This window comes from Chiloscyllium plagiosum, unplaced genomic scaffold (genome assembly GCF_037043375.1).
Source record: "Chiloscyllium plagiosum isolate Xiang-an unplaced genomic scaffold, Cpla_swu_hap1 HiC_scaffold_11, whole genome shotgun sequence".
NCBI lineage: Eukaryota > Metazoa > Chordata > Chondrichthyes > Orectolobiformes > Hemiscylliidae > Chiloscyllium > Chiloscyllium plagiosum.
Window position 1 is genome coordinate 78,571,926 of NW_028270149.1, and position 19,363 is coordinate 78,591,288.

At 41.3% G+C, this 19,363-nt stretch overlaps 1 protein-coding gene across 3 annotated transcripts in view; it reads left to right on the top strand.

The window, feature by feature from the left end:
- LOC122557100 (connector enhancer of kinase suppressor of ras 2) overlaps nt 1-19,363 on the top strand; it is a 585,950-nt gene that overhangs the window by 502,687 nt on the left and 63,900 nt on the right. For all 3 annotated transcript variants that reach the window (XM_043704404.2, XM_087992202.1, XM_043704405.2), the window contains 2 exons: nt 11,700-11,773; nt 12,755-12,826. In XM_043704404.2, coding sequence (XP_043560339.1) covers nt 11,700-11,773; nt 12,755-12,826 — 146 coding nt within the window. The remainder of the gene's footprint in view (nt 1-11,699; nt 11,774-12,754; nt 12,827-19,363) is intronic.

The window sequence follows — 19,363 nt, forward strand, 5'->3', positions numbered from 1 at the left end:
TAAACTAGTCCTATTTGCCTGTGTTTGGTCCATATCTCTCCATACCTATCCCATCCATATACCTTTCCAAATGTTTATAGTGGGGTCAGAAGGTTCTGGCATTGCTTCCAGAACTATAGACATTTGGAGCTCAAATCAATAGTTAAGAAGTGGGATTCTGCAAATAAATTTTGAGTCCAATAATAGACATTCTAATGGAGTGGCATTGTTTAAGACAAGTTCTGATCAGATACTTAAAGCAATCCCAATTTTCATCCAAATTGAGGAAGTAGACATGAGTGAAGCAACTGGGAGGAAAAAAAGTAACAGTAGTTGAAAGTAGGGAAATGGATCCAGAAAATGATGTGTGGGAGAATATATTTACTTCATACCTTGAGGAATGGTTTCTTAAAGCAGGAATGTTCAAGCATATACTTGAATTGAATTATGTCAATTGTCACATGTGCTCACACATGAGTACAGTGAAAAGTTTATAAGTCACTACTTACAGTGGCATCTTAGGTACAAAGGTACCTAGGTACAGAATCTAGGTACAAAGTAGCAAAATAAAGAACATGAAGAATCAAATGCCTCTAATCCTTAGATCAAGATTAATGCGATATAATTTTAGACACTGACACAGAGGAATTCATTTCAGAGCCAAGTTAAATTGACTTATTTTTCTGTTTCAAATGAAGACTGGTAGACAGACAATGAGCATTATTACCTGAAATTATTTTCCTTGGAGTAAGAGACTGATTGTACGAGTCAGCAGAACTTACTCTTTCTGAGAATTCCTTTTTGTTGGAAAGTTCAAAACTCAAAATGCAAGACTTTTCAAATGGAATCTTTTGATTTGATTATTCAACGTAAAGATGCTGCTCATTTCTGGAAAAGATAGCGTGATGTGTTTGACTCTAAACAAGAACAGTTGTGAGGGCGTGAAAGCAGAGCTAGTGAAAGTGGACTGATATTTAGATTAAGGCATCGTGGCAAACCCATTTAAAGTGAGGTTCCAGAAAGCAGAGAATAGATACATTCCAACAAATAAGAAAAATTCTAAACTCGAAACTGCCATCTATGTTTAACTAAAAATGTCAAAGATCGTGTCAAACTCAAAGAAAAGGCATACAATTGTGCAAAGATAGGGAATGGTCAGAAGATTGGACCAAATATAAAAAGCAACCAAAGAATTATTAAAAGATCTTAAAAAATGGAAAATTTAGAGCACAAGAGAAAGTTAGCCAAAAGTTTAAAAACATATAGGAAAAGTTTCTTCAGATCTTTAAGAAAGAAATGAGTTAGCTGAGTAAATGTTGGTCCTGTAGATAATGAATTTGGTGAATTAGTAGTGGAGGATACAGAGATGACAGATGAATTGAACAGATATTTTGCATCCGTCTTCAATAGAGAGGAGATGAGTAACATCCCAGAAATAGCTGTAAATCAGGAATTGAAAGAAAGGGTGGAACTCAAGAAAATTTCAATTCCTAGGGAAGTCGTACTGAGCAAAATATTGGAACTGTGAGTTGACAAGTTCCCAGGTCCTGATGGATTTTGAGGAGCTGGTGGGATAGTTGATACATTGGTTTTAATTTACCAACACTTATTAGTTTCAGGGAAGGTTCCTTCAGTTTGGAAAAAATGTAGGGAGGGAAGCAGTAAACAGGAAACTACAGGCCAGTTAACTTAAAATTTGCCATTGGGAAAATGTTAGGAGCTTTGATGAAAGACATTTATAACAGAGTATTTGGATAAACACAAGGCAATCAGGCAGAACCAACATGGTTTTGCTGAAGTGAAATCGTGTTTAACTGATTTACTGGAGTTCTTTGAAGATGTAACTTGTGTTGTGGATAATTCTTAGGAGGCATTTAGTAAGGTACCACATCAAAGGTTATTGTGGAAAATAAAAGCTCATGATATTGGTGTGACATATTGACATGGATGGAAGATTGCTTTGTTGACAGGAAGCAAAGAGTTGGAATAACTGGATCATTTTCAGGTTGGCAGGATGTCATGAGTGGTGCGCCATAAAGTCATTGCTCGGGCCTCACTGTTTACAATTCATATAAATGATTTGAATGAAGGGACCAAAGGTGGCTAAATTTGCTGATGTACCAAAAATAGGTAGAAAGGTGAGTTGTGAAGAGAAGCCTACCAAAGGAATATAGATCGGTGAAGTCAGTGGGCAAAGATCTGGTAAATGGAGTACAACATACAAAGCTTTTAACTTGTCCATCTTGGCAAAAAGAATAACAATGCAACATATCACCTAAACTGTGAGAGATTGCAGAGGTCTGAGATGCGGAATGATCTGGGTGTTCTAGTGCAAAAATCATAGATATCTGTGTGCACTTGGAGCAAGGAATGCAGAAAGGTTATGGAATATTATGTTTTATTGTGAGGAGTATTGAACACAAGGGTAGGGAGCTTATGCTGGTGAATTCTAGGATATCTTGTCAGCAATGGGTTTGGTGCCTGGAAGGGTAGGGCTAGAGTCGGGGAGGAGACGTTCCATTGGTAAAGAAGAGGTCATTAATAAGGTGTGTTTGGTAAGACAGGGCAAGAGATCTCACTTGGCCTCACAGCAAGAAACCCTTCTAAAAACCAGACAAAAGTGACACTGAGCCAAATAGTAAGTAAGATTCAGCCCTGTCTCACTGCTTAGTGATATCAAAGTCAGACTAATTGTCTCCATTTGTTTGAGTTTATGGTGATTTTGCCCAGTACTGCTGGTTTGATTGGCTTTTCTATTAATCCACTAGTGTTGGTTTGAGAAAGTTCAATGTAACAACGATATTTGTATTGTCCCCAGACCAATTTTTGATTTGATTTGATGTGTTCCTGTCACGTGTACTGCACTTCAGTGAAAAGTTTTGTAAAATGTGCCTTACAGGCAGATCGCACTAGACAAGTGCATCAGGGTAACAGAACAGAGTGTGGGATACAGTGTTACAGCTGCTGACAAGGTGTTAAGGTTTGTGTGATGGCAGTGCAGCAGAACACAATATAGCTCTGGCTCTCTACCTCTCCCTCTCTTCCTGTCCCCCTCTCTCCTTCTCTCCTTTTCTCCTTCTCCCTCTGTCTCGCCCACACTCTGGGTGCAAATAAATCCAGCTCCTGTTTACTGTATCTCACCTACCTATTTCCGTGAACTGCATTTTGCATACCCCTGCAGAAGAAAGGTGGATGAAAGCTTTCCTGGGTATTGACAGGATCAGTCTGAACCAATAACTTAACACTGGGGCAAACAACCTTGTTGGAGAAAGTGAGGTCTGCAGATGCTGGAGATCAGAGCTGAAAATGTGTTGCTGGAAAAGCGCAGCAGGTCAGACAGCATCCAGGGAACAGGAGAATCGACGTTTCGGGCATAAGCCCTTCTTCAGGAATGAGGAAATGTGTGTCCACATTTTCAGCTCAAACAACCTTGTTGTCAGCAAAGAACTGAAATAGCATCCAAGGATACCAGAAGACATCAAACTAAAACAACTCATCAAATCCTGTACTCTAGGTTGGCACTATTGAACTGTGTTTTCCCTGTTTATTTTCCCACCCTTCAAATCCATATCTTTGTGGGTCTATCATGTGTCAATGTGCAGGCAATAACAATAGACTACGGTTATAGAATTTTAAGTTGGTAATTCATACGCACTGTTGCTATTAGTTAAAAACAATTTGTTCATCAAAAATAGATTTTTTTTCCTTATTAAGTTACACAACCTTGTGGCATATATACTTTCATACTGTATTAATAAGTGGAGCCGAATTGGGAGTTCAATCATCAACAAATATTTTGGCTGTTGTGATGTCTCTAGGAATGGCAAGGCCTGCTACTCTAGTGGGCCATAGCAGCACATTAGAGATGTTTCATATCAATTGTCAGCTGTGTAATGTGAGCCTCTCAGTTACTGGGTATTGTCACAGTCAGGGGACTGTGTGACCTCTTGAAGTTTACACTGCTGTCATACAATAGGGACTAATTGGCTCATAAAATACTTTAGGATTCAATGAGGAGAGGTGGGTTTCAAACTTAGGTCAAAGAACTCTCTTAATTGAGAAGCTGTATGTATAAAGCTCCTCAAAGTAGTAACAGTAGTAACAGTAACTGGTTGTCCTGGGGCTTCAGAGTAACATCACGCTGAGTCACTGTCAACAGCTCTGTGACAACCTGATAAATAGAATCACTGAATCACAGCCAACCCTTAATACTCACTGTCAAATATCTTAAGATGGTAATGAAGCCACTGACTAAAAGAAGAAGTGAGCTATCTGCAAATGATAACTTAAATGTCCTGGCCTATGGCTGAAGGATCATTACGAAGAACTTTTCAAGTATTAAAATACTCTTTGCTGCTCAGTTGGTTGATATTATCCAGTTCAGGAGATTCCTGGCCATTGGGAGGCAATGACATTGTGGCACTTTGACTGGACCGAGTAATCTAAAGGCTCAGACCAGTGTTATTGAGTCATAGAATCATACAGCATGGAAACAGACCCTCTGGTCCAACCAGTCCATGCTGAACATAATCCCAAACTAACACTAGTCCCTGCTGCTCCTGGCCCATATCTGTCCAACCTTTCCTATTCATGTACTTATCCAAATTACTTTTAAATGTTATAATCGCACCCACACCCGCCTCTTCCTCAGGAAGTTCATTCCATATGCAAGCCACCCTCTGTATAAAAATTTGCCCCTCATTTTTTTTTTAATCTTTTTCCTCTCACCTTAAAAATGTGTCCCCTACTCTTGAAATCTCCCTCCCAGGGAAAAGACAGCTACCATTAACTCTATATATACCCCTTATTATTTTATAAACTTATATAAGGTAGCCTCTCAACTTCCAATGAAAAAAATCCTCTTCTATCCAGCCTTTCCTTATAACTGAAACCTTCCACACCTGGTTGTCCTGGGAATTCACGTTCAAATCCTACCACAGCTGGTGAAATTTAAGTTCCAGCAATAAAATTAGAATTAAACTAGGAGAAAGTGAGGACTGCAGATGCTGGAGATCAGAGTCGAGAGTGTGGTGCTGGAAAAGCACAACAGGTCAGGCAACATCCGAAGACCGGGATGATCGACATTTCGGGCATAAGCTGATGAAGGGCTTATGCCCTAAACGTCAATTCTTCTGCTCCTCGGATACTGCCTGACCTGCTGTGCTTTTCCAGCACTACACTCCCAAATTAGAATTTAAACCTAGATTCAATAATCATGGTCATGGGATTATCATCAATTGTTACAACGCAATAATTTCTTTAGTGAGGAAAATCTGCCTTCCTTACCCTTCTAGCCCCATGGCCACTGGAGATGGGCAGAAATGGTGACCTTGCCAGTAACATCATGAAAAGAATAATACAGCACCCTCTGGAAACAAGTCTTGAGAGCGTGAACAGATCATCAACTTGGTGAATGATATCTGTGTAACTCAATACATGTGCAAAAGGTGTGAAAATGACTCCACGACATTGAGAGAAGCACATAGCAACACCTCTTTTGCAGCTGGAAAACCACAACTAGTGGGCCTTTTAATCTCAGCTAAAAGGAAATTAGAGACAGGTCTTGTGATGCAGTGATTGTCTCCAGTCCTGAAGTTGAAAGTTCACAACCCACTCCAGGACTAGTTAGCCAAGGAAAGGATATCACATGAGGTGATTCACCAACCTTGGAATCCTCTCACTATTGCCCAGAAAGGCAATAGTGAGAGGATTCAAGTCTGACTTGCTGCAGATATATGTCATTACGAGTCTGAGCAGGTTGATTAAAATAACAAAAGCAAAATACTGCAGATGCTGGAAATGTGAAAGAAAGCCAGAAAGTTCTGGAGAAATTCAACAAGTCTGGCAACATCCATGGAGAGAGAAGCAGATGTAACATTTTGAGTCCAGTATGATCCTTCTTCAGAACTCTGCTTCTCTCTCCACGGGTGCTGCCAGACCTCCAGAGTTTCTCCAATACTTGGTTTCAGCCTTCTAATCTCCTTTTGTGTGTTTGTAACACATATATTCTTTATCCCAATGTTTTTATGCTGTGCTTTTATATGGCTTTCAGTTGGATAACACCTTGAACAACACACACTGCCTTAACTGAAGACTTGTTTCAGTGTCTTGTTTATACACATCATCGCTTTTCATCATCATTATTGGCCCACATGCAAAAATTGGAATTCCATTTGCTTTATTTGGCTTTTTCCATTTGAGGTTCGATTTTGAAAGTCTGTTTATATGCACAGCTAAATCCATCTGCTTTTTTATACTTTGGAGACTTCTGCTGTTCAAATGATAAATATGATCCTGATCCCATTATTGTTGAGAAAATAATTCCCTACATCCAGAGAGCCAATAGACAAAACAAGGTCGTGTAGGTTTCTCTAGCTGTACTTCACAAGATTAGGTTGCTTCTAACGGAGCTTCATCAGTAATGATATTCATTTCAATGGGTAATATTCTTGCACCTCAGTAAGGATGGCATCCAGCTGGTATAAGAGCTGGCATCCCTGATTATTTGCAAATGCTAAATTGTGACTCACAAGGTTAGAACATACTTCTTTGCCTTTTTTTGAACTGAGATTGACTTCATTTCTCTCAGGAAACTAATACTTTGTTGATTTAATTTCAAATTAGTTTCAACCACCCTTCAGTATTGTGGCCCGTCCTTGGGAATGTTGGAGCAAATGGAACCCAACAAATATGGAGCAAGTAGCATTTTGAGAATGAATTTTACTTTTCATTTCTGTATTGATAAGGGCTTGTACACAGCATGTCCTTGCTCCATGTTACTGTCATACTGCTCAGTCTGTAGAAGCTCTGTTTAATCTTCAGGACTAAATAGAAACCTGGCTATTTCTTATATTCCTTGCCTTCATTTTAATCAAAACAATATCTACTGTATTGTTTCAGCCTCATAATTGCAATGTTGGTTTTCTTGGTCTTTGACTCTGTTTTTGATTCAGACTGCACTTTTTAAAAGCTTAAAGTACAATTAATGAGCTTTGGAAATGAGGAGCACACACGTTTTGTGACTATGAATTGACAGCCTTGTTAGTCCCATTACAAAAATATGAACTACCAGAATATTGAGCATTATTTGCCTGTGCCTTCACATTGAGAGTTTAACACTGGCTCAAACCACTTTCGGTTTGACTCTGAAAATAAACGTGCACCTTGTAAGTATACAGCATTGACGCAAACTGTCTGAAAAGCCAAGTAGAATGAGACAGGCTCCTCCAAGGGCAGTCATTGCAGTAGCATGCTGTACCCTGACTCTCAACTCAAGTTGTATTTTCATTACTACTGCACCACCCAGTGTCAAGTCAAGCAATGTCCCAGATCTTCCAATTAAAAGATAGTTGTTCAGCAATGTTCCCTGAAAGATGCACGTCAGTCGGTATTGCTTGGATATCATAATGCATCCCTTTTTTTCCCTCCCTTTGTTAGGACCTGCTCTTCCTGAGATATAAAAATGCCCTAGACCTCAGTGAGCAAGGCATAATCTCCAAATCTGAGGACAATAGTAATCACTGTGAGAAATATTCAAGAGCTTGAAAGGACATAGGCCTACACCAACATTGGCTGGTGGAATGGATGTGACTCGTTACATTTAATGTAGAGAAGTGTGAAGTGATTCATTTTGTTATGGAGAACGCAGAGAGACAATTTAAAATAAGGACACAGCCATAAAACGGGTACAGGAGAAAAGGCACTTATCTGTATTTGTACATATTCTTCTTTAAACTGTGTCATCAAGAGGGATCTGACAGGTTGAGGAGTGGTTAATAAAGCATGCAGAAATCTAGGTATTATTAATTGGAGCATTGAGTGCAAAATCAAGAAGTTTATGTCCAGAAGGTTAAGCCTGGACTAGAATATTATGTCTAGATCTGGACAGCCTTTTTGTAATGATGTGAAAGCATCGGACAGGATGCAGAAAAGATTCAGGAGGCTAGTTTCAGGAATGAGGAGATGATGGCCTTGTGGTACTATTGCTAGATTATGTGACATCACCTCTGCTGCATCTGTCCAATCAAGAGGATGCTTTCCTGGGAGTCCTCAGCATTGGCTCTGGACCTCATGAAGTCTCATGGCTTCAGGTTAAACATGGGCAAGGTAACCTCCTTCTGATTACCACGTACTGTCCTCTCACAGCTGATGAATCAATCCTACTCCATTTTGAAGAACAATTGGACCATCACTGTGGATGGTAAGAGTGCAAAATATGCTCCAGATTTCAACATCCACCACAAGAGTGGCTCAGCAGCAGCATTACTGATCGAGCTGGTCGGGTCCTAAAGGACGTGGCTGCTAGACTGGATCTGTGGCAGATGGTGAGGGAACCAACAAGAGGGATAAACATATTTGATCTCATCCTTACCAATCTACTGGCTGTATTTGCATCTGTCTATGACAGTATCAGTATGAGTGACCACTGCACAGTCTTAGTGGACACAAAGTCTTGCCTTCACATTGAGAATAACCTCCACTGTGTTGTGTGGCACTATCACCATGCTAAATGGGATAGACTTCGAACAGATCTGGCAACTCAATATTAGGCGCCCATGAGACACTTTGGGTCATCAACAAGCAGCAGAATTGTACTCCAGTATAATCTGTAACCTCATGGCACGGCATATCCCCCATTCAACCATTACCATCAAACCAGGGGACCAACCCTGGTTCAATGAAGAGAACAGGAGGGCATAGAAGGAGCAGCACCAGGCATACCTGAAAATGAGGTGTCAATTTGGCAATCTTACTGAAGACACACAATATGATTGAAGTTTATTCTCACTGTGAAGGTAAGACTCAGTGTCCACAAGGACTGTGCAGGGCTCACTCTTATCAATGTTGTCATGGACAGATGCATCTGCAGCCAGCAGATCGGTAAGGATGAGGTCAAGTATGTTTTCCCTCTTGTTAGTTCCCTCACCACCTGCTGCAGACTCAGTCTAACAGCTATGTCCTTTGGGACCCGCCCAGCTTGATCAGTAATGCTACCCCCGCGCCACTGTTAGTGCAGGACATTGAAATCCCCACCTAGATTACATTTAGTGCCCTTGCCATCTCATTGCTTCCTCCAATTGTTGTTCAACATGGAAGAGTGCTGATTCATCAGTTGAGGAAGGATGGCATGTGGTAATCAGCAGGAGGTTTCCTTGCCCATGGTTAATCTGAAGCCATGAGACTTCATGGGGTCCGGCGTCGATGTTGAGGATTCCCAGGGCAATTCCCTCCTGACTGTATACAACTGTGCCCCCACCTCTGCTGGGTCTGTCCTGCCACTGGGACAGGACATATCGAGGGATGGTGATGGCGATGTCTGGGACATTGTAAGGTATGAATCCAAGAATGATTATATCAGGCTGTTGCTTGATTAGTTTGTAAGACAGCTCTCCCAATCTTGGCACTAGCCCCCAGAAGTTAATAAGGAGAATATTGCAGGGCTGTTTCTAGTGTTGTCTTTTCCAGTGCCTAGGTTGATCTGTCTGGTTTCATTTGTTTGTTGTGCCTTTGTAGTGAGGGGCTTGCTAGGCCATTTCAGAGGATGGTTAAGAATCAACCATATTGCTGTAGGTCTGCAGCCACATGTAGGCCAGACATGGTAAGGATGGCAGATTTCCTTCCCTGAAGGACATGAGTGAGCCAAATGGATTTTCTATCCATGGACAATGGTTTTGTGGTCATCAGTAAATTTTTAATTTCAGAATTATTTTTTGAATTAAAAATTCTGCCGAGGAGCAGGAAAATCGACATTTTCGGCAAAAGCCCTTCCTCAAGAATCATAGCGAAGGAGGTACTGACTTTATGTAAATCGTATAAAACAAGTCACCAACTAATTGTACACACGCACTCTCTCTCTCTCTCTCTCTCACTCACATGCACAGACACAAAGTCTCTCTCTCTCACACACACAGACACACGCTCTCTCTGTCACACACACACAAAATTGCATTCCAAGAATAATGAAGTTTCTTTTTCTCTTTCTGTCCACCTTCACTGCTCAATCTAAAAATAGAAATATAGAAGATAGCTGCAGAAGTAGGCCATTCAGCCCTTCAAGCCTGCTGCACCCTTCAGTAGAATTGTGACTAATCGTACAATTCAAAACCCAATGTCTGCTTTCTCTCTGTACCTTTTGCTCCCTTTATCCCTAAGAACTATATCTAGATCCTACTTGAAACCATTCAATAACTTTGGTTCCACCAATTTCTGTAGCAGAGAATTCCCCAGGCCCACCAGAGTGAGGAAACCTCATCTCAGTCCTTGTGAGGTAATATCAGTGAACCTTGGAGCCTTATCTCTGGGCAGGTGCATTTTCCTTCACTTTGATTATTTCTGTTCTGATTGTTTTTAGACATGTGTGCTGTATTACAGCTTATTTTTAAGAGGAACAGGCTGCGTTTTGGGAGCTGATAGCTTGCAAGCTGACTTCTCACACTGAGGCAACCAGTCTCCATACCTCTGGGTTGTGAATGCAGACAGCTAGCAGCATGGCGCATGCTGGGTTGCGTGTAGATTGCACTGTAATGAGAATGAAATTTGTCTGTCCTTTCATTGGAACCAAAAGAGACAGAGCAGGAATTGCAAGCCCTACAACCAATTAATGGCATGGGTCAATTTTCGGCCCATTGTGTTAAACCTGCATGGGATCTTGATTAGATGACACTTTGGGTGTTCAGTTCTAGTCCCCATATCATAACACAACAGCAACTCTAGAGAATATGGAGTCAAAGTATCCTTACTAATACCAGGACTGCGAGGTTATACCAGTTGGGAACAATTGACCACCCAGGGATGAGAGAAAAGAGAAAACGGAGGATAACTAATGGAAGACTTTAAATTTGGAAGGCAGTTTGATAAGATAGGTGCAGAGATGTTTTCACTAGATGGGAGACAAGGCACAGTAAGTGTAAGATAGTTATGAATGAGTCCAAAAGGAGGAACCAGAACCTGGTTAGAATGTGGAACTTATCATCATAAAGTGGCTGGTATAGATGTAGATTAAATAAATACAGAAGGGGGAAAGGATATATTGATGGGTTTGAATGAAGAAGGATGGTCAAAGATGCATTTTGGACATCACCAGGATACGCATAGGCCCATTGGTTTGAGAGGCCTGTTTCTGTGCTATGAATACTATGTGAAATGACAATGTAATTTATTTGGATACACACAAAAGCAGTTCATTGCATTTCTAATACTTTTAACAGTAGAGCAGTCAGGTTGCAGAATCACAGTGGACTAATAGGTAACTGCTAAGGTGAAAGGATTAAAGCTTTAATGGTGCTATTCAGCAGCAAAGGTACATCTATTTTTTTCTTGTAGATTCATTCTGAGTTAACCTGCTTACAGTTGGTTGATGAAGAGCTTTCAGCTTAACCTGACACAAGAACGCTATCTTAAAATGGTTGTTTCGAGGTCAGTAATTCTAAAGTTACGGTTTAATACACAGAAGCACAGGGTTTAAATAAAATGTCATGACAGGAAAAATTCAAAGTATAATTGGAGCTACTTTAGGGGCATGCTAAATGAATGGATACTTGAGGTAAGGAATTGAAGCTTTTCGAATCCCCATTTTTGTCAAAATCTGAATAGATTAGAATTTGAAGTCAATGTATGTTGATGTATTTTTACATCACAAGAGCCTTTAAGACCAGAAAACTTAATTTTTTCATATCAGAACATTTTCTCTTCTCATCACCGACTCTGTGCTTTCTCGACAGGATGAAAAGGCTGAGGGATTCATCAGCTTGCCGGAGTTCAGGATAGACAGAGCTATTGAATGCAGACGGAAATAGTAAGTGTTAATCTAGCAATGCGGCTGTGCAATTTGTCAAAGAAAAGGTTTCCAAACAGAAGGAATGCTATGAGGATCTGAACATAATTTTACCAACTGCATGCTTTCAGTAATGAACCTCAGGCCCCGGGACACGGGTTACATCCACATTCAGTTTCCAGGGCCCTCGAGGGACAGTTCCAGTCAATAGAGAATGAATGGTTTTGTATACAGTATCAGAACATTTACTTTCAGCTACCACGAGATCCTATATATGTGCCGTTCTGTTGTGAAGTGCAAATCGTAACTCGTTTTGACATTTTAGTAACTCACTTAGTTTGAATAAAATTGACTAGCAACTGGAGTTGGAGGCGATGGCCTTGTGGTATTATTGCAGGATTGTTAATCCAGGGACCTAGGAAATTTTCCTGGGACCTAGGTTCAAGTCCTGTCATGGCAGATGATGGTAGTTGATTTCAATAAAAGAAACAAAATCGGGAATTAAGAGTCTAATAATGCCAATGAATCGATTGTCGGGGGGAATAAAACATTTGGTTCACTAATGCCCTTTAGGGAAGGAGGATGCCATCTTTACCTGGTCTAGCCATTGATGTGTTAAAAGTCAACCTCATGACTCCAGACTCATTGTCATGTGGTTGACTCTTAACTGCCCTCTGGGATGGACAATGAATGCTGGCCTAGCCAGTGACACACTCATCCCAGGAATGAATAAAAGAGCAATGTTTTGTGTCTCTAAACACAAGCTGACTTTGTGTGACAGTGTAAAATATGCCACCAGCTCACCGACCACCTTCCCTTGATGCCTCAGTAAAACCATATTCATGAATAAAAGGTGAGGAGAGCTACCCACTCACTATCAGCCATTATACACTTGCACACAAAGAGTCATAATCTGTCACAATGTCATCAAAACTTTGAAGAGTAATGACATTTCTTTCTGTCGGTCTATGTGATGTGACTTTCATGTTTGTTCCTCTGCAGTGCCTTCAAGGCTTGCCATCCAAAAATTAAGAGCTTCTACTTTGCAACTGACTGCTTGGAAGAAATGAACAGGTAATTAAAAAAAAGCTTCCGGAAAAATGGATTATATTCAGCAGTTTAGATGGTGATTCAAAACTGAAACTAAAATGCATGATGAGTTTATCCGTGCCCTCTTTGCACATAGGTATTGATTAGGAAGAATGGATTGACTTGATGGCAAACCAGCATCAGAGAAGTTTTGTTAATTATGGGCCATGAGGCATATGACAAAAAATTCACATAACTTATTCTGGATATAGAACATAGAACATAGAACAATACAGCACAGAACAGGCCCTTCGGCCCACGATGTTGTGCCGAACATTTGTCCTAGCTTAAGTACCCATCCATGTACCTATCCAATTGCCGCTTAAAGGTCACCAAAGATTCTGACTCTATCACTCCCACAGGCAGCGCATTCCATGCCCCCACCACTCTCTGGGTAAAGAACCCACCCCTGACATCTCCCCTATACCTTCCACCCTTCACCTTAAATTTATGTCCCCTTGTAACACTCTGTTGTACCCGGGGAAAAAGTTTCTGACTGTCTACTCTATCTATTCCTCTGATCATCTTATAAACCTCTATCAAGTCACCCCTCATCCTTCGCCGTTCCAATGAGAAAAGACCGAGAACTCTCAACCTATCCTCGTACGACTTCCTCTCCATTCCAGGCAACATCCTGGTAAATCTTCTCTGCACCCTCTCCAAAGCTTCCACATCTTTCCTGAAGTGAGGCCACCAGAACTGCACACAGTACTCCAAATGTGGCCTAACCAAAGTCCTGTACAGTTGCAACATCACTTCACGACTCTTGAATTCAATCCCTCTGCTAATGAACGCTAATACACCATAGGCCTTCTTACAAGCTCTATCCACCTGAGTGGCAACTTTCAAAGACCTATGAACATAGACCCCAAGATCCCTCTGTTCCTCCACCACACTAAGAACCCTACCGTTAACCCTGTATTCCGCATTCTTATTTGTCTTTCCAAAATGGACAACCTCACACTTGGCAGGGTTGAACTCCATCTGCCACTCCTCAGCCCAGCTCTGCATCATATCCAAGTCCCTTTGCAGCCGACAAGAGCCCTCCTCACTATCCACAACTCCACCAATCTTCGTATCATCTGCAAATTTACTGACCCACCCTTCGACTCCCTCATCCAAGTCATTAATAAAAATTTCGAACAGCAGAGGACCCAGAACTGATCCCTGCGGAACTCCACTTGTAACTGGGCTCCAGGCTGAATATTTACCAACTAAATATATCATACTTTGAGACTCAAAATGAAATATACAAATTCCTGCTGGTGCTGGTGCTGGTGCTGGTGCTGGTGCTGGTGGTGTACACAAACTAGATGAGTTCATGTGACATTCACATGTTGTTAGTCTTAACACAGGCGTTGATGCTTATTTGCTAAACTGCTATGTTTGCTCTTTGCATTAAACTAACTGGGGATTTTGTGTGAGTTAATTCTGTCTTGGCTGTAAATATAACCATTTCTATGGCAGAGATTGCACCTTGTACTTTATTTCTCTGCAGTATGGAGTTTTGTTCCTGTCTGTTATAACTCAAGAAATAGGAGCAGCAATAAATGGTCTGGTCAGTTGAGTAGGAGAAAGTGAGGACAGCAGATGCTGGAGATCAGAGTCAAAAGGTGTGGTGCTGGAAGAGCACAGCCGGTCAGGCAGCGTCTGAGGAGCAGGAAAGTCGACATTTCGAGCAAAAGCTCTTCATCAGATATGGTCAAATGAGCTTGGTCTGCAAAGGAGTACTTTATAGTCAGTATTTGGAATGTGTATAGATTAGCATTTTCCATGCACAGAAATTATGAATGGAGAATGGATTGTGGTTAATCAAAGGTTTACGTAATTTCATGAAATATAACTATTCATTACCTACAGTTTATCACTCATTAACCATTCAATGCTTGCTTTACCTAGATTTCATGAACAGGCTCTTCAACACTGATGCCACACTTTCGGAAGACACTGTGATGATACACAAGATATTCAATAGAAAAGAGATTGAAAAACTGAGGTTGTTCTCTTTTGAGTCGAATGAATTAAAGGAGATCTAATAGAGAGGTTTGAAATTGTACCAGTAGAGTGAATAAAGAGACACAATTTCCAGTGGCAGGAGGGTTAGTCAACAAAGGACACAGATTTAAGGTGATTGTCAACAGATATAGCGAGGTGATCTGAGAAGATTGTTTTAATGCACAATTGTTGTTTGGAATATACTTTCAGAAAAGGTGATGGAGGCAAGTTCAACAGTAACATTTAAAAGAGAATTGGACAAAAACTTGAAGGGAAAATGATATGAGATTTTAGATTTAGACTTCAGATTTAGTTTTTATTGTCACGTATACTCAAGTACAGGATACAAGACTGTTGTGAAAAGTGTATAATGTTGCCACACATGATGCTACCTTAGGTACAAAATCATAGACACAGAAGTTGAAAAATTAAGAAATAAGTTTAAAAAGTTTAGCACTGTAGTCTTCTTAGTATAAAAGTAGAAAAATAAAGTTAAAAAGTCTGCGATGCAGAATAGGCAGGAGAACAGAATTCTTAGAAAGCTCAACCAAAGGCACAATGGCCTTTGATTGGGCTCCATCTGTGCTGTGTCGTTCTGGGATTTCCATTTGATATGTCGTTGCTGCCACTTTGGAGTAACATTTAAAACATTTGACCTTTGCACTGTGGGCAGCGTTCCCTTGACACATTGGATCTGCATGATCATACAAAGGTCAATCAAGTGTTGCACATTTAACAATTACAATCATACACATTCTGATGGTTAACTGGGATTAACTGCCACTCTAACCCACAAAAAAGAAATTGGTAAGGATCCTCCCGTTAACAGACTCAAGGTATGTCTGACATGGAGAAAGTGAGGACTGCAGATGCTGGAGATCAGAGCTGAAAAATGTGTTGCTGGAAAAGCGTAGCAGGTCAGGCAGCATCCAAGGAGCAGGAGAATCAATGTTTCGGGCATAAGCCCTTCTTCAGGAATGAGGAAGGTGTGCCAAGCGGGCTAAGATAAAAGGTAGGGGGAGGGACTTGGGGGAGGGGTGTTGGGAATGTGATAGGTGGAAGGAGGTTAAGGTGAGGGTGATAGGCCGGACAGGGGGTGGGGGCGGAGAGGTCGGGAAGAGGATTGCAGGTCAAGAAGGCGGTGCTGAGTCTGAGGGTTGGGACTGAGATAAGATGGGGGGGAGGGGAAATGAGGAAGCTGGATCATTTCCCCTCCCCTCACCTTATCTCAGTCCCAACCCTTGGACTCAGCACCGCCTTCTTGACCTGCAATCCTCTTCCTGACCTCTCCGCCCCCACCCCCTGTCCGGCCTATCACCCTCACCTTAACCTCCTTCCACCTATCACATTCCCAACGCCCCTCCCCCAAGTCCCTCCCCCTACCTTTTATCTTAGCCTGCTTGGCACACCTTCCTCATTCCTGAAGAAGGGCGCATGCCCGAAACGTTGATTCTCCTGCTCCTTGGATGCTGCTTGACCTGCTACGCTTTTCCAGCAACACATTTTTCAGCATGTCTGACATGGTCAATGGAAGCAATCAATAGCAGAAATTCACTTCTGTCAGTTTGTGGAGGCAGCCCTGGATTTCAGACCCTTCCACTTGATGCTTGCCTTCTCAACCCATCCACTCATGGCTTGCTGGTGGCTGCTTCCCTTTCCAAACTTCTCCGTCACCACTCCCCTCTCCAACTGTTCTACTCGCAGCCCCAATCATGGGTTCAGGAGGTGGAAGAACCAAATGGAAGGGCAGCAGCGAGAGGGAAGTGATTGAAAGTTATTGAAAGGAGATTGATCTCACAGATTTTAAAGAAGCAGCATTTCCAGAGAGTTTAGGAAAAGTTTGGGATTCCTAGCATAGATCTCCATCCGTGTTAACAAAGTTATCTCATGAGGGCTTTTAACTGTGCATACTTCCACATACAACCCTCCCCCTGATTCACTTCTGTGTGAATTATGGGAGACACACATGGTGAACTGGTTTATTACTTCACAGTTCATAACTTTTTTCAAAATCTAAAACACTGTGGTTGGAATAAATATCATCACCTCACCAAAACTTACCTCAGCAGTCATTCTCCCTCCCTCTCTTCACTGTAATGTTCCCTTCCCTCATTCACAGGTGTGTGTTTTCCCCTTTCAAAATTCACTTAATTTACGTAAACACTGTCTGACATTAACCCTCCAGTTCACAAGAGCCAACTTCTCTGCAAAGTCAGGGGCACTTTATATCTGCCTGATTATGTTTTTTAATGTGACTGAGCTATTTTCCTCACAATACTTTGCAGTCAATAAGCTGAAAAATAAAAGTTGCCTTTCTGCATTTTCCATCAATTCAAAGGGTAAGCCCACTCAGCTCTTTCTATTTTGACCTTGTCCGATTGACACAAGATATGTTGTCTTGAGCCATTGCGACCAATTCAATTTTTCTGCCGTCAAGTGACTAAAATGTAAGGTTCAATATCAAAACTAACAAATGCCTCTCTCATGGATGGTAGTGGAGTGGTTACACTACTGAATTGCCAGAGTTTGTGCATCCAGGTGCCACCATGAATTTAAAGAAAAATTAATATGAAATTGAATGGAGCAGATTAACTGTGAAGAAAGGCTGAATAAACCTAACTGAGGTGTGTAAGGTTATGAGGGGAATGAACAGGATGGATAGAAAGCAGATGTTCCCCTTAGTCAGATTATTTACAGTGTGGAAACAGGCCCTTTGGCCCAACAAGTCCACACGGACACGTAACCCAGCCAGACCCATTCCCCCACATTTACCCCTTCACCTAACACTATGGGCAATTTTAGTATGGCCAATTCACCTAATCTGCACATTTTTGGACTGTGGGAGGAAACCCACACAGACACAGGAAGAATGTGCAAACTCCACACAGTCAGTCGCCTGAGGCGGGAATTGAACCCAGGTCTCTGGCGCTGTGAGGCAGCAGCGCTAACCACTGTGCCACCGTGCCGCCCACACTGGCATTGAGGTAAATTATCTGCCATAATCTTCACAGAAACCCTGTAATGTGGAAACAGGCCATTGAAGGGTCGATAACAGTAAGGCAGAATTGTAAGGTGAAAGGCAGGAGGTTTAGAGGGGATTTGAGGAAATTCTTTTCCACTCAGAGGATGGTGGGAATTGGGAATGCAGTGCTTGGGAGGGTAGTTGGATCAGGAAATCTCATAACTTTAAGAGGCACTTGGGTAAAAGCATTTGAAATGTCATAACATTCGGGGCCACATGCTGGAAAGTGGAATTAGTTTAGATTTAGAGTAGTCTTTCTGTTGGTGCAGATTTGACGATGCAAGTGGTTATATAATTTAACATAAATCTGGCAATTTGCTGACTAGTATGTTACAGTGTTAGTGACGGAAAAGTGGTATTCTTCCTTCTTCTTTGATGCCTTTGGTAACTTTTCAAAGATATACATTGTATATAGGTTTTATGTAGTGTAAAGATTCTCAAGCAAAGTGATGCTGAGCATTCACTCATTACCTTAATAGTCATGCATATAATAAAATGGATATGGACAGGAAAAACTAGAGGGAATAAAATGCCTTAACTTTTTATTTACTTAAAGAATGAAGCAAAGATCTAACATTGGGACATATTTTCAATGTTGGCATGCCAAATACAAAGTGAAAGAATTGTAACAGTCCAACTTAAACTCTTTGCAAGCATTGAGCCCACTAAGTTGGATGGCATCATTCCACTCCTAGCTCTCCAGTTGCATCCAGATAATTTTTTCCAATGACAGAATTTGCTGGAGAAGCTCAGCAGCTCTGGCAGCATATATGGAGAGAAAGCAGAGTCAGCATTTAAAGATACCTTTTCAAAACTTGAGTTCTGGAGAAGGGCAACTGGACTCGCAACATTAGTGAGTCTTTCAGTTTTTTTACACATCTGAAAATGGCTGACAATATTGTTTGCGGCATGCAAGTTATGCTTTTCCAGTAACATTAACTGTTAACAGTCATACCTAGAGAAGCAGAGCTACAAAAGCAGATGCCAAATCAAATTGTTTATAAACTTGTATCCCAGAAATGATTAGCAGCAAACAAAGTTTTCTAATGATATTCCATCTGTTGTGTCCTTGGCCCGATCATCTTCAGCTGCATCATCAATGACCTTCCCTCCATTATATGATCAGTGATGGGGATGTTCACTGATGGTTACACAATGTTCAGCACCACTGAAGCAGTCCATACCCAAATTCAACAAAGCCTGGATAATGTCCAGGCTTAGGCTGATAAGTGAAAACCAACATTTTCCCTACACAAGTGCCAGACAATGGCTGTATTTGAAAAGAGACAATATAATCACCAATTCTTGGTGTTGGCTCATTGAGTTCCCCTACCATTGAACAGAAACTAAACTGAACTAGCCATATAAATACAATGGCTACAAAAGCAGGGCAGAGACTAGGAATACTATGGCCAGTAACTCACCTTCTGACTTCCCAAAGTCTATCCACCATCTACAAGGCACAAGTCACAAGTGTGATTGAATACTCCCCACTTGCCTGGCTG